Source organism: Perca fluviatilis, chromosome 1 (genome assembly GCF_010015445.1).
Source record: "Perca fluviatilis chromosome 1, GENO_Pfluv_1.0, whole genome shotgun sequence".
Taxonomy (NCBI): Eukaryota; Metazoa; Chordata; class Actinopteri; order Perciformes; family Percidae; genus Perca; species Perca fluviatilis.
This window is the reverse complement of record NC_053112.1, coordinates 251,926-264,425: the sequence shown is the minus strand read 5'-3', so window position 1 is coordinate 264,425 and position 12,500 is coordinate 251,926. Positions and strand designations below refer to the sequence as shown.

The window sequence follows — 12,500 nt, the reverse complement described above, 5'->3', positions numbered from 1 at the left end:
AGTTACTGCAGCATCCCATAATACACGACTGATCATTAAGACCATCTGATTGGATGGGAGACACATTACAGAATTACACTTAATCTGATTGGATGGGAGACGCATTACAGTATTACACTTGATCTCACTTAGGAGGACAGGCAGCAGCCAGGATGGTAGGGGGACCACTGATGAAAATTAGCCCTTTAGAGCTAACTCTGGAACAGTTACATAGTTTTACTGTTGATTAATGTTCACTGTCCCTTTCAAAATAAAACATTTAAATGTCCTAGCAACAGGTCCTCTAGATCAGGACAGACCAGGGCCCTGAGCTAACTCTGGAACAGTTACATAGTTTTACTGTTGATTAATGTTCACTGTCCCCTTTCAAAATAAAACATTTAAATGTCCTAGCAACAGGTCCTCTAGATCAGGACAGACCAGGGCCCTGAGCTAACTCTGGAACAGTTACATAGTTTTACTGTTGATTAATGTTCACTGTCCCCTTTCAGAATAAAACATTTAAATGTCCTAGCAACAGGTCCTCTAGATCAGGACAGACCAGGGCCCTGAGCTAACTCTGGAACAGTTGCATAGTTTTACTGTTGATTAATGTTCACTGTCCCTTTCAAAATAAAACATTTAAATGTCCTAGCAACAGGTCCTCTAGATCAGGACAGACCAGGGCCCTGAGCTAACTCTGGAACAGTTGCATAGTTTTACTGTTGATTAATGTTCACTGTCCCCTTTCAAAATAAAACATTTAAATGTCCTAGCAACAGGTCCTCTAGATCAGGACAGACCAGGGCCCTGAGCTAACTCTGGAACAGTTGCATAGTTTTACTGTTGATTAATGTTCACTGTCCCCTTTCAAAATAAAACATTTAAATGTCCTAGCAACAGGTCCTCTAGATCAGGACAGACCAGGGCCCTGAGCTAACTCTGGAACAGTTGCATAGTTTTACTGTTGATTAATGTTCACTGTCCCTTTCAAAATAAAACATTTAAATGTCCTAGCAACAGGTCCTCTAGATCAGGACAGACCAGGGCCCTGAGCTAACTCTGGAACAGTTACATAGTTTTACTGTTGATTAATGTTCACTGTCCCCTTTCAAAATAAAACATTTAAATGTCCTAGCAACAGGTCCTCTAGATCAGGACAGACCAGGGCCCTGAGCTAACTCTGGAACAGTTACATAGTTTTACTGTTGATTAATGTTCACTGTCCCCTTTCAAAATAAAACATTTAAATGTCCTAGCAACAGGTCCTCTAGATCAGGACAGACCAGGGCCCTGAGCTAACTCTGGACAGTTCAGTTGCATAGTTTTACTGTTGATTAATGTTCACTGTCCCCTTTCAGAATAAAACATTTAAATGTCCCAGCAACAGGTCCTCTAGATCAGGACAGACCAGGGCCCTGAGCTAACTCTGGAACAGTTGCATAGTTTTACTGTTGATTAATGTTCACTGTCCCCTTTCAGAATAAAACATTTAAATGTCCTAGCAACAGGTCCTCTAGATCAGGACAGACCAGGGCCCAGTGAGTCCATCAGCAGGTGGTCTCCTGACTACAGTACTCTGCTTCAGTTACCTGCTGGGTCTGGTGGTCACTTTAAAGCCCTGGGAATAGCACTTCACAAGTTATATATGCTGTGATATATATATATAAAACAATGATATACCGATATATACGGTGATACTTGATATATATCTCTTGCTTTGCTGTCCTCCTCATATATATATATATACTATTAAACTTATATATATATATATATATATATATATAAGTGTTAAACATATATATATATATATATATATATTAAACATATATATATATATATATATATATATATATATATATATATACTTACGCTTATATATAGCGTTTATATGTATATATTTGCGTTAATATATATATATATATATATATATATAGTTAGATTCATTATATGTCATTTATATATATATATATATATAGGTACAATAATATATATATATATATTATGTAATAATAATATGTGGTTAGCGTTAATAATAATAATTAAAAAATATATTTGATATTAATATATATATATATATGTATGTAGGTTAATTAATATGCGTGCATATATATATATATATATGGATTATATATATATATATGTATATGTATGGTCATGATATATATATGATGATATATATATGTATATATATGAGTATATATATATATATGTAATTATATGGTAGTATATGTATATGTGATGTATATATATATATATATATATATATGTATCTATATATAATATATATATGTATATGTATGCTTTATTAGAAGCAATAGTATTATATATATATGTTGATATATATATATGCTTGTTATATATATATGTGAGTATATGTAATATATATATATGCTTGAGTATATATATATGTATATATGTAGTTAATTATATATATAATAGATGTAATATATATATGTAATAGGTATATATATATATGCTTAAGTGATATGGTGTATTTGTTAAAAAATATATGTATATGTAGTTAAAATATATATATATGTGTAATATATATGTATATTTGATTAAAAATATATGATATTAAAATATATATATGTATGTGGTAAAAATATATGTTATGTATGATATGTGTATATGGGTTATATGTATGTATGTGGATTAATATGTAGTTGTGGTGCATATATGTATGTGTATGCATGGTATATGTGTGTATATATGTGTGGTATATATGTATGTATGTAATTAAAAATATGTGTAATAATAATATGTGGGTGTATGTATGTATATATATATGGGTTAAAAAATATGTATGTATATAATATGAGCGTTAAATATGTATGTGATATGTAGTGTGTAATGTATGTATATGTATGTGGTGTATATGTTATGTGTGATATATATGTATGTATATATGTATGTATGTGTAGTATGTAGGTAAAATATGTATGTGGTGATATAGTATGTTATGAGTAAATAGTAGTATTATATTTTTTGTTTTGTGGTAATATATGTATATGTAATGATATGTATATGTATGTGCATATATGTGGTAAAAAATATATATGTATATATGTAAATAATATATGTAAAATATGTATATGTTATATGTTATGTATATGGGTGATATGTGTGATTAAAAAATATGTATATGTGTTGTATGTATGTGTATAATATGTGAATAATTATATATGTGTAGTAGGTTATGTGTATATATGTGGTTTAAAATTATATGTATGTATGTATATATGTATGTATATATGTGTATATGTATGTGTATATGTGTTAAAATTATGTATATGTGTATGTTGGGTATTATGTATTGTTATATGTATATGTATGTGGTAATATATATGTGAGTATATATGTATGTATGTATATATGCTTAATATTATGTGATGTATGTATATATTGATGTATATATATATATATGTTGGTGTATATATATATATATATATATATATATATATATATTGTTGATTATTGTTTTATGTTTTTTTGTGTTGTTGTTCTGTGCTTCCTCCCTTTTTTCTGATATGTAGTGTGTGGCCTGGTTCGGTGGTGATCTGAGGGCCTGGACATCATAAGGACGGACCTGAGGAATGTGTGGGCCCCTGGAGGGCGGGGCAACGAGGGTGTGATTGATGATGATGGTTTTGTGTGGGTGTTGGTTGGTTTAGATGTGTGGGTGTGTGTGTGTTAGTAGCTGTTGTTTTTGTGTGTGTGTGTGTTAGTAGCGTGTGTGGTGTGTGTGTGTGTGTGTGTGTGTGTTATTGTGTGGGGGTTTTATAGGTGTGTGTGTGTGTGTGTTATAGGGGTGGTTGTGTGTGTTAGTGACTGTGTGTGTGTGTGTTGTAGGCTGGTGTGTGTGTGTGTTATAGGACGGGTGGTGTTAGTAAACTTTGTGTGGGTGGTTGTTAGATGTGTGTGTGTGTGTGTTATAGTAGTGTGTGTGTGTGATAAACTGTGTGTGTGTGTGTGTTTTAGGTGTGTGTGTGTGTGTTAGTTAGTAGGACTGTGTGTGTGTGGTGGTGTATTGTTGTGTTGTGTGTTGTTATAGGACTGTGTGTGTGTGTTAGTAGGTGTGTGTGTTAAGTAGGCTGTGTGTGTTGTGTTAGTAGGACGTGTGTGTGTGTGTTAGTGGGTGTGTTTTTACGTGGTTGTGTGTATTATATAGGTTGTGTGTGTGTGTGTTAGTGGGGTGTTAGTTATTAGTGTTGTGTGTGTTGTTGTGTTATGTGGAGGTGTGTGTGTTTTATAGACTGTGTGTGTGTGTGTGTATTAGTTATAGGACTGTGTGTGTGTGTGTGTGTATTAGTAGGACTGTGTGTGTGTGTGTGTGTATTAGTTATAGGCTGTGTGTGTATGTGTGTGTATTATATTGTTTTTGGTGTGTGTGTGGTTGTTTAGAGGTGTGTTGTGTTAATAGGTGTGTGTGTGTGTGTGTGTTTAAAGCGTGTGTGTGTGTTGTGTATGTTATAGGGGGGTTTTTAGGCGGGTTTATATTATTATAGGAGTGTGTGTGTATATTAGTTATGGCGTGTGTGTGTTGTGTATTAGAGGACTTATGTGTGTATTAGTTATAGGCTGTGTGTGTTGTATTAGTTAGCAGGACTGTGTGTGTATATTAGTTAACTGTTATTATTATGTATATATTATTAGGCGTGTGTGTTGATATATTAGTACGGCTGGGTGTATTAGTTAGTAGGACTGTGTGTGTGTGTATATTAGTTACAGGTGTTTTATTGTGTGTGTATATTATCAGGACTGTGTGTTGTATTAGTTAGTAGGACTGTGTGTGTATATTAGTTACTTAGGAGTAATTTGTGTGTGTGTATATTTGGGTTATATTATTATTCGTTAGTTAGTGGACTATGTGTGTGTGTATAGTTATAGGCTGTGTGTGTATATTAGTTAGCAGGACTGTGTGTGTGTATATTAGTTAGCAGGACTGTGTGTGTATATTAGTTAGCAGGACTGTGTGTGTGTGTGTATATTATTCAGGCTATGTGTGTGAAGTTATAGGTGGTGTGTATATTAGTTAGGGGCTGTGTGTGTGTGTTATTATTACAGACTGTGTGTGTATTAGTTAGTAGGACTGTGTGTGTGTATATTAGTTAGTAGGACTGTGTGTGTATATTAGTTAGTAGGACTGTGTGTGTGTATTAGTTAGCAGGACTGTGTGTGTTAAGTAATTATATTAGTTAGTAGGACTATTTTATTTTATTAGTATTAGTTTACTTAGGACTGTGTATTATTGTTATATGTTATATTAGTAGGACGTGTGTGTGTATATTAGTTAATAGGACTATGTGTGTGTATTATTGTTAGATTTAGTAGGACTGTGTGTGTGTGTGTGTGTGTGTGTATTAGTTAAGTAGGACTGTGTGTGTGTGTGTGTGTGTGTGTGTGTGTGTGTGTATATGTGTATTAGGGACTGTGTGTGTGTGTGTATGTAGTAGGCTGTGTGTGTGTGTGTGTGTGTGTGTGTGTGTGTGTGTAGTTAGTTTAGGACTGTGTGTGTGTGTGTGTGTGTGTGTGTGTATTAGTTAGTAGGACTGTGTGTGTGTGTGTGTGTATTAGTAGGACTGTGTGTGTGTGTGTGTATTAGTTAGTAGGACTGTGTGTGTGTGTATTAGTTAGTAGGACTGTGTGTGTGTGTGTGTGTGTATTTAGTAGGACTGTGTGTGTGTGTGTGTATTAGTTAGTAGGACTGTGTGTGTGTGTGTGTGTATTAGTTAGTACGACTGTGTGTGTGTGTGTGTGTGTGTATTAGCAGGACTGCCTGTCTCTCTCTCCCTGCAGTGTTACATGATAATGTGTTTGATCCTAACAAACTCACAGAGTGGAAGTAAGTGATGATATGCATGGCCGACAATCCCTGCACGCACCCGCTGGCTGCTCCCAGCCAACGCTGCTGCTCTGGAAATCTAAAAACCCCGGGGGGGATGGGGAGTGGTGTGTACACATCTCAGAGGATTCATGCTGCAGAAACTCAACCAGCCCAGAGGGAGACCCAGACCAACACAAGTCTCTTCTTCTTACACTCTTCCTTCACATGTCGCCTGCAAACACTCGGCTGCTGCTGCACATTATCATTATTATCATTATTATCGTTATTATTATTATTATTATTATTATTATCATTATTATCATTATTATTAGTATTAGTATTATTAGTATTATTAGTATTATTATTAGTTTGATTCTTGGGCTGATGATCTTATAATAAAACACAAGCACACACTGAAGTTGAGTTTGTAGGTCAGCGGTGTTAAACTGTTTCTCTGAGGGCCATACAGCCAGAGACAGAAATGTAGAGGTTATTAACATGCTGTTATGTGAGAGGAAAGTCAAATATCTAAGGCTGGATTACTGCATCTTTCATATGGTCTTCTCTCTCACAGTCTGGTCCACGTAAAGCGCTCAAAAAGGAACCGATCCATCGTTGAACAAAGCGCCAGAAAATGTCAAACAGCAATTAAAAAAAAATCTGGAAAAGTGGTAAAAACACGATAAACACGAGACAAATACATCAGTAAAGTGATAAAACAACAAAAATCAGTAAAGTGTAAAACAACAAATACACAGAAAAAAAAAAACAAGATAAAAGGAAAATACATAGTAAAGATAAAAGAAAAAAGTGAAAACAAAAAAAGAACCACAACATGTAAAAAACGAAAATACATCAGTAAAGTGATAAAACACGGAGACAAATACATCAGTAAAGTGATAAAACGGACAAATACATCAGTAAAGTGATAAAACGAGACAAATAATCAGTAAAGGAAAAAAAAAATACATCAGAGGAAAAACACGAGACAAATACATCGTAAAGATAAAAACGAAAAAACATCAGTAAAAAACGAAAAAAGTAAGGATTAAAAAAATAATCGAAAGGATAACAGAGAAAAACATAGTAAAGAAAAAAAAACAAGTAGTGAAAAACAGAAAAAAGTAAAGGAAAAACACGGAAAATACACAGTAAAGTGATAAACACGAGACAAATACATCAGTAAAGTGATAAAACACGGACAAATACATCAGTAAAGTGATAAAACACGGACAAATCATAAACACGAGACAAATACATCAGTAAAGTGATAAAACACGAGACAAATACATCAGTAAAGTGATTAAAACACGAGACAAATACATCAGTAAAGTGATAAAACACGAGACAAATACATCAGTAAAGTGATTAAACACGAGACAAATACATCAGTAAAGTGATAAAACACGAGACAAATACATCAGTAAAGTGATAAAACACGAGACAAATACATCAGTAAAGTGATAAAACACGGGACAAATACATCAGTAAAGTGATAAAACACGAGACAAATACATCAGTAAAGTGATTAAAACACGAGACAAATACATCAGTAAAGTGATAAAACACGAGACAAATACATCAGTAAAGTGATAAAACACGAGACAAATACATCAGTAAAGTGATAAAACACGAGACAAATACATCAGTAAAGTGATAAAACGGACAAATACATCAGTAAGTGGAAAAACAGGGACAAATACATCGTAAAGGATAAAACACGAGACAAAACTCAGTAAAGTGATAAAACACGGAATAGAAAGGATACACGACAATAAAAAAAAAAATACATCAGTAAGTGATAAAACACGAGACAAATACATCAGTAAAGTGATAAAACACGGGACAAATACATCAGTAAAGTGATAAAACACGAGACAAATACATCAGTAAAGTGATTAAAACACGAGACAAATACATCAGTAAAGTGATAAAACACGAGACAAATACATCAGTAAAGTGATAAAACGAGACAAATACATCAGTAAAGTGATAAAAAGACAAATACATCAGTAAAGTGATAAAACACGGAAAATACATCAGTAAAGTGAAAAGAAAAAAAAAAAAAAAACATAAAGGATAAAACACGGACAAATACTCAGTAAAGTAAAAAACGACAAATACATCAGTAAAGGATAAAACACGGACAAATACATCAGTAAAAGTGATAAAACAGGACAAATACATCAGTAAAAGTGATAAAACACGGACAAATACCAGTAAAGGATAAACCGGAAAATACATCAGTAAATGATAAACGAAAATACAATAAAGTGATAAAACGGAAAATATCGTAAAGTGATAAAAACGAGACAAATACATCAGTAAAGTGATAAAACACGAGACAAATACATCAGTAAAGTGATAAAACAAGACAAATACATCAGTAAAGAGTGATAAAACACGGGACAAATACATCAGTAAAGTGATAAAACACGAGACAAATACATCAGTAAAGTGATAAAACACGAGACAAATACATCAGTAAAGTGATAAAACACGAGACAAATACATCAGTAAAGTGATAAAACACGAGACAAATACATCAGTAAAGTGATAAAAACACGAGACAAATACATCAGTAAAGTGATAAAACACGAGACAAATACATCAGTAAAGTGATAAAACACGGGACAAATACATCAGTAAAGTGATAAAACACGGGACAAATACATCAGTAAAGTGATAAAACACGAGACAAATACATCAGTAAAGTGATAAAACACGAGACAAATACATCAGTAAAGTGATAAAACACGAGACAAATACATCAGTAAAGTGATAAAACACGAGACAAATACATCAGTAAAGTGATAAAACACGGGACAAATACATCAGTAAAGTGATAAAACACGAGACAAATACATCAGTAAAGTGATAAAACGAGACAAATACATCGTAAAGTAAAACGAGACAATACATCAGTAAAGTGATAAAACACGGACAAATACATCAGTAAAGTGATAAAACACGAGGACAAATACATCAGTAAAGTGATAAACACGGGACAAATACATCAGTAAAGTGATAAAACACGGGACAAATACATCAGTAAAGTGATAAAACACGAGACAAATACATCAGTAAAAGTGATTAAAACAGGACAAATACATCAGTAAAAGTGATAAAACACACAGAGACAAATACATCAGTAAAAGTGATTAAACCGCAAGGACAAATACATCAGTAAAGTGATTAAACACAACGAGACAAATACATCAGTAAAGTGATAAAACACGAGGACAAATACATCAGTAAAGTGATTAAACCGGGACAAATACATCAGTAAAGTGATAAAACCACAGAGACAAATACATCAGTAAAGTGATAAAAACACGGGACAAATACATCAGTAAAAGTGATAAAAACGAGACAAATACATCAGTAAAGTGATAAAAACACGGGACAAATACATCAGTAAAGTGATAAAAACACGGGACAAATACATCAGTAAAGTGATAACAAGTGGCAAAAAACGTTGAATAAAGTGGCAAAAATGTCTGAAAAAAGCACCAAAGTGCCAAAAACTAGAGAACAATAAATGCGCGTCCTGGACCGAAGCGTGCGAGGGCCCGTATTTGGCCCCTGGGCCAGCAGTTGGACACATGTGTGGCAGACAGACTGGACTCTCCATCCATCACGGGGCCTTTGAGTGCTGGACTCCAGTAATCTAATAGTGATTGACCCGCGGCAGCAGCAGCCCGCGCCGGGACACGAAGACATCCCATCCATCACGGGGGGGCCCGAGGCTCGGCCAATCACTGAGGCCGCCGCGGGAGCGCCAGGTGTCCGGTTCTCTGCCTTTTGTGGCGTTTGATTGGCTCTTTGTGCTGCTGTCCCCCAAAACGCTTTGGCTTTAAAGAGCTCTGGAGAAGATGGACGGCACCACGGCCTCTTCTTCACCAGGAAGAGGAAACGAGACGAAGACTGGGAGACGAGACTGGGGAGACGAAGACTGGGAGACGAGGACTGGGAGACGGGGACTGGGAGACGAGGACTGGGAGACGAGGACTGGGAGACGAGGACTGGGAGACGGAGACTGGGAGACGAAGACTGGGAGACGACGAGACTGGGAGACGAAGACTGGGAGACGAGGACTGGGAGACGAGGACTGGGAGACGGAGACTGGGGAGGAGACCGAGGAGACGCTAAGACGGGGCCGCCTTCCCTTCCACCTTCCTCCCTTCCTTCCCCTCCTACCTTCCTTCCTTTCCTTCCTTTCCTTCCTTCCTTCCTTCCTTTCCTTCCTTTCCTGGTTTTATAGCGTAGACTGAGAGGCAGAGGTACTAGGGGAGGGAGCCAAGTGGGAGGCAGAGGCGGAGGCGGAGACTGGGAGAACCGGAGACTGGGAGAGGAGAGGAGAGTGAGGAGGCGGGAGAGGGAGGGAGGGAGGGAGGGGGAGGGAGAGGAGGGGAGGGGAAGAGTGGGAGGCAGAGGCGGGAGGAGCAGGAGAGTGGGAGGCGGAGACTGGGAGACGGAGACTGGGAGGCGAGGAACTGGGAGGCGAGAGCGGGAGACGAGGTGGGAGGCGCGGAGCTGGGGAGGCGGAGACTAGGGAGAGCTGAGGAGGAGGAGAGAGGGGAGGAGAGTGGGAGGCAGGAGACTAGGGAGGGCGGAGGAAAGGAAAAGAGGGGAACTGGGAGGCGGAGAGGGAGCGGAGACTGGGAGGCGAAAGAGGGGGAAGCAAAGAGGGGGAGAAGGAGAGAGGGGGGGGGGGAGAGGGGGAGAGGGAGAGGGGGAGAGGGAGAGGGGGAGAGGGAGAAGGGGAAGGAGAGGGGAGGGAGGGGAGAGGAGGAAGAAGGGGAGGCGGGGAACAATGGAGAGGAAGAAGAAGAGCAGAACAGAGAGCGAGAACAGGGGAACCGAAAGAAGGAAGGAGAGTGGGGTAAGGGAGCAGAGGGTATCTTTTAAAGAGAAAGGACAGACTCTGGAACAAGACCAGCAATGCCAGGAGCAAAGTGGAATTGGTTGCTTTCCATTAAAATTATTAGAATACAAAGTGGTAGTCAAGCGTAGCAATCACTGAGGGAAGGTGTGCTGCCTAAGAGTGTAGTGTGTGGGGGGGGGGTGAAAGTGTTACCGAAGGTAGGTGTGTGTGTGCACCTGTGTAGTGTTTTTTGGTGTGTGTGTGCTGCTGAAGAGTAGTATTGTGTGTGTGTGTGGGGTGTGTCTGCTCACAAAGAAGTGTGTGTGTGTGACAAGTGGTGGTGAGGTGGTGGTGTGTGGTGTGTGTGTGTGTGTGTCTAGAGGAGAGTGTGGAGTGTGTGTGGGTGGGCTGTCACAAAGGAGTGTGTGTGTGACCAGCGACAGGAGAGTGTGTGGTATGGGGGGGGGGGTTCTTCGGGAGAGGGGTAGTGCGAGGAGGTGTGGGGGAGTGGCTACGAGGTAGGGGGGGGGGGGGCTGGTATGAGAGTGTATTAAGTATGGCATGTGGGGCAATGTCTACTCTAAGTGTGTGTGTGTGTGTGTGTCTATCTCTGAGTGTGTGTGTGTGTGTCTCTGAGAGTCGTGTGTGGGAAACAGCAGAAGCTGACAAAGCAAAAATTAGGGAAAAAGTGAAACTAAAAACAAGTAAAAGAGTGACAACAAGAAACAACTTAGAAAAAGGAGAAACAAAAAACATAGGGAAAAAGTGGCTTAAAAACTATAGGAAAAAAGTGACTTAGCTGTAGGAAAAAAGCAGGAAAGAGGCTTATGAGAAAAAGTGACAAAAAAACTATAGAGGAAAAAGTGACAAACAACAGAGAAAAATTGTGAACAAAAAACATAGAGGGAAGAAGAAGATAAAAACTATAGGGAAAAAAGTGACAAAGGCTAAAGGAGGAGAAAGGGTGAAAAGAAACACAGAAAGGTGTGTGAAAGCAAAAACATGGGAAAAAGTGAGACAAAAACATGGGAAAAAGTGACAAAACATGGGAGAAAATACAGCAAAAGCAAGGGAAAAAGTGTGAAAGACAAAGTGAGGGAGGGAATAGGAAAACAACGAAAGGTGTGTGACAAAACATAGGGAGAAAAGTGACAAAGGAAACATGGGAGGAAAAGAGTTGAAAAACATGGGAAAAAGAGGTGACAAAGACACATGGGAAGAATTGTACAAAACATGGGGGAGAAAAAGAGTGACAAACAGCAGAGAAAGGTGTACACAAAAACAGCAGGGAGAAAAAGGTGAATAAAAAAGCAAAACAAAAAAGGGATAAAGCAAAAAGAGCAGAAACAGGGAAAAAGATAAAAACATGCTGGGGGAAAAGGTGATAAACAACAGAGAAAAGAGTGACATAAACAACAGAAAAGGAAAAAGGAAGAGGGAAAACAGAAGGAAACAGAAGGACAGGAAAAGTGAGAAATGAAAACAATGGGAAAAGTGACAAAACAGCAGAAAAAGTGAAAAAGATGGGAAAAAAAGAGTGACACAGGAGTCAAGGAGAAAGAGAGTGAGCATAAAACAGCAGAAAAAGAGTGAGCAAAAAGCGATCGGGATGTGAAATCTTCAACAACAAGGAGGAAAACATAACAAAACAGGGGAAGAGCACTTTAAAAAAGCAGTAAAAAGCATGAAAAATATTGTGAGGAAACTTTTAAAACAAGTGAAACTAAAAATACATGACGAGAAATAGTGACAAATGTTACGTTGAAAGGACTAGAGATTGGTGAGTGGCCCAGTCTCAGGAGTTATGAACCCTACACTGCGGCA

General features: G+C 37.6%; 1 protein-coding gene across 1 annotated transcript in view; it reads left to right on the top strand.

Annotated features, from left to right (window-relative positions):
• LOC120560139 (glycosyltransferase-like domain-containing protein 1) overlaps nucleotides 1–9,626 on the top strand; it is a 15,739-nt gene extending 6,113 nt beyond the window's left edge. Inside the window, exon 3 of the mRNA XM_039802332.1 lies at nucleotides 9,476–9,626. Within this exon, the coding sequence (XP_039658266.1) occupies nucleotides 9,476–9,626 (151 nt within the window). The remainder of the gene's footprint in view (nucleotides 1–9,475) is intronic.
• The last annotated feature ends 2,874 nt before the right edge of the window (nucleotides 9,627–12,500 follow it).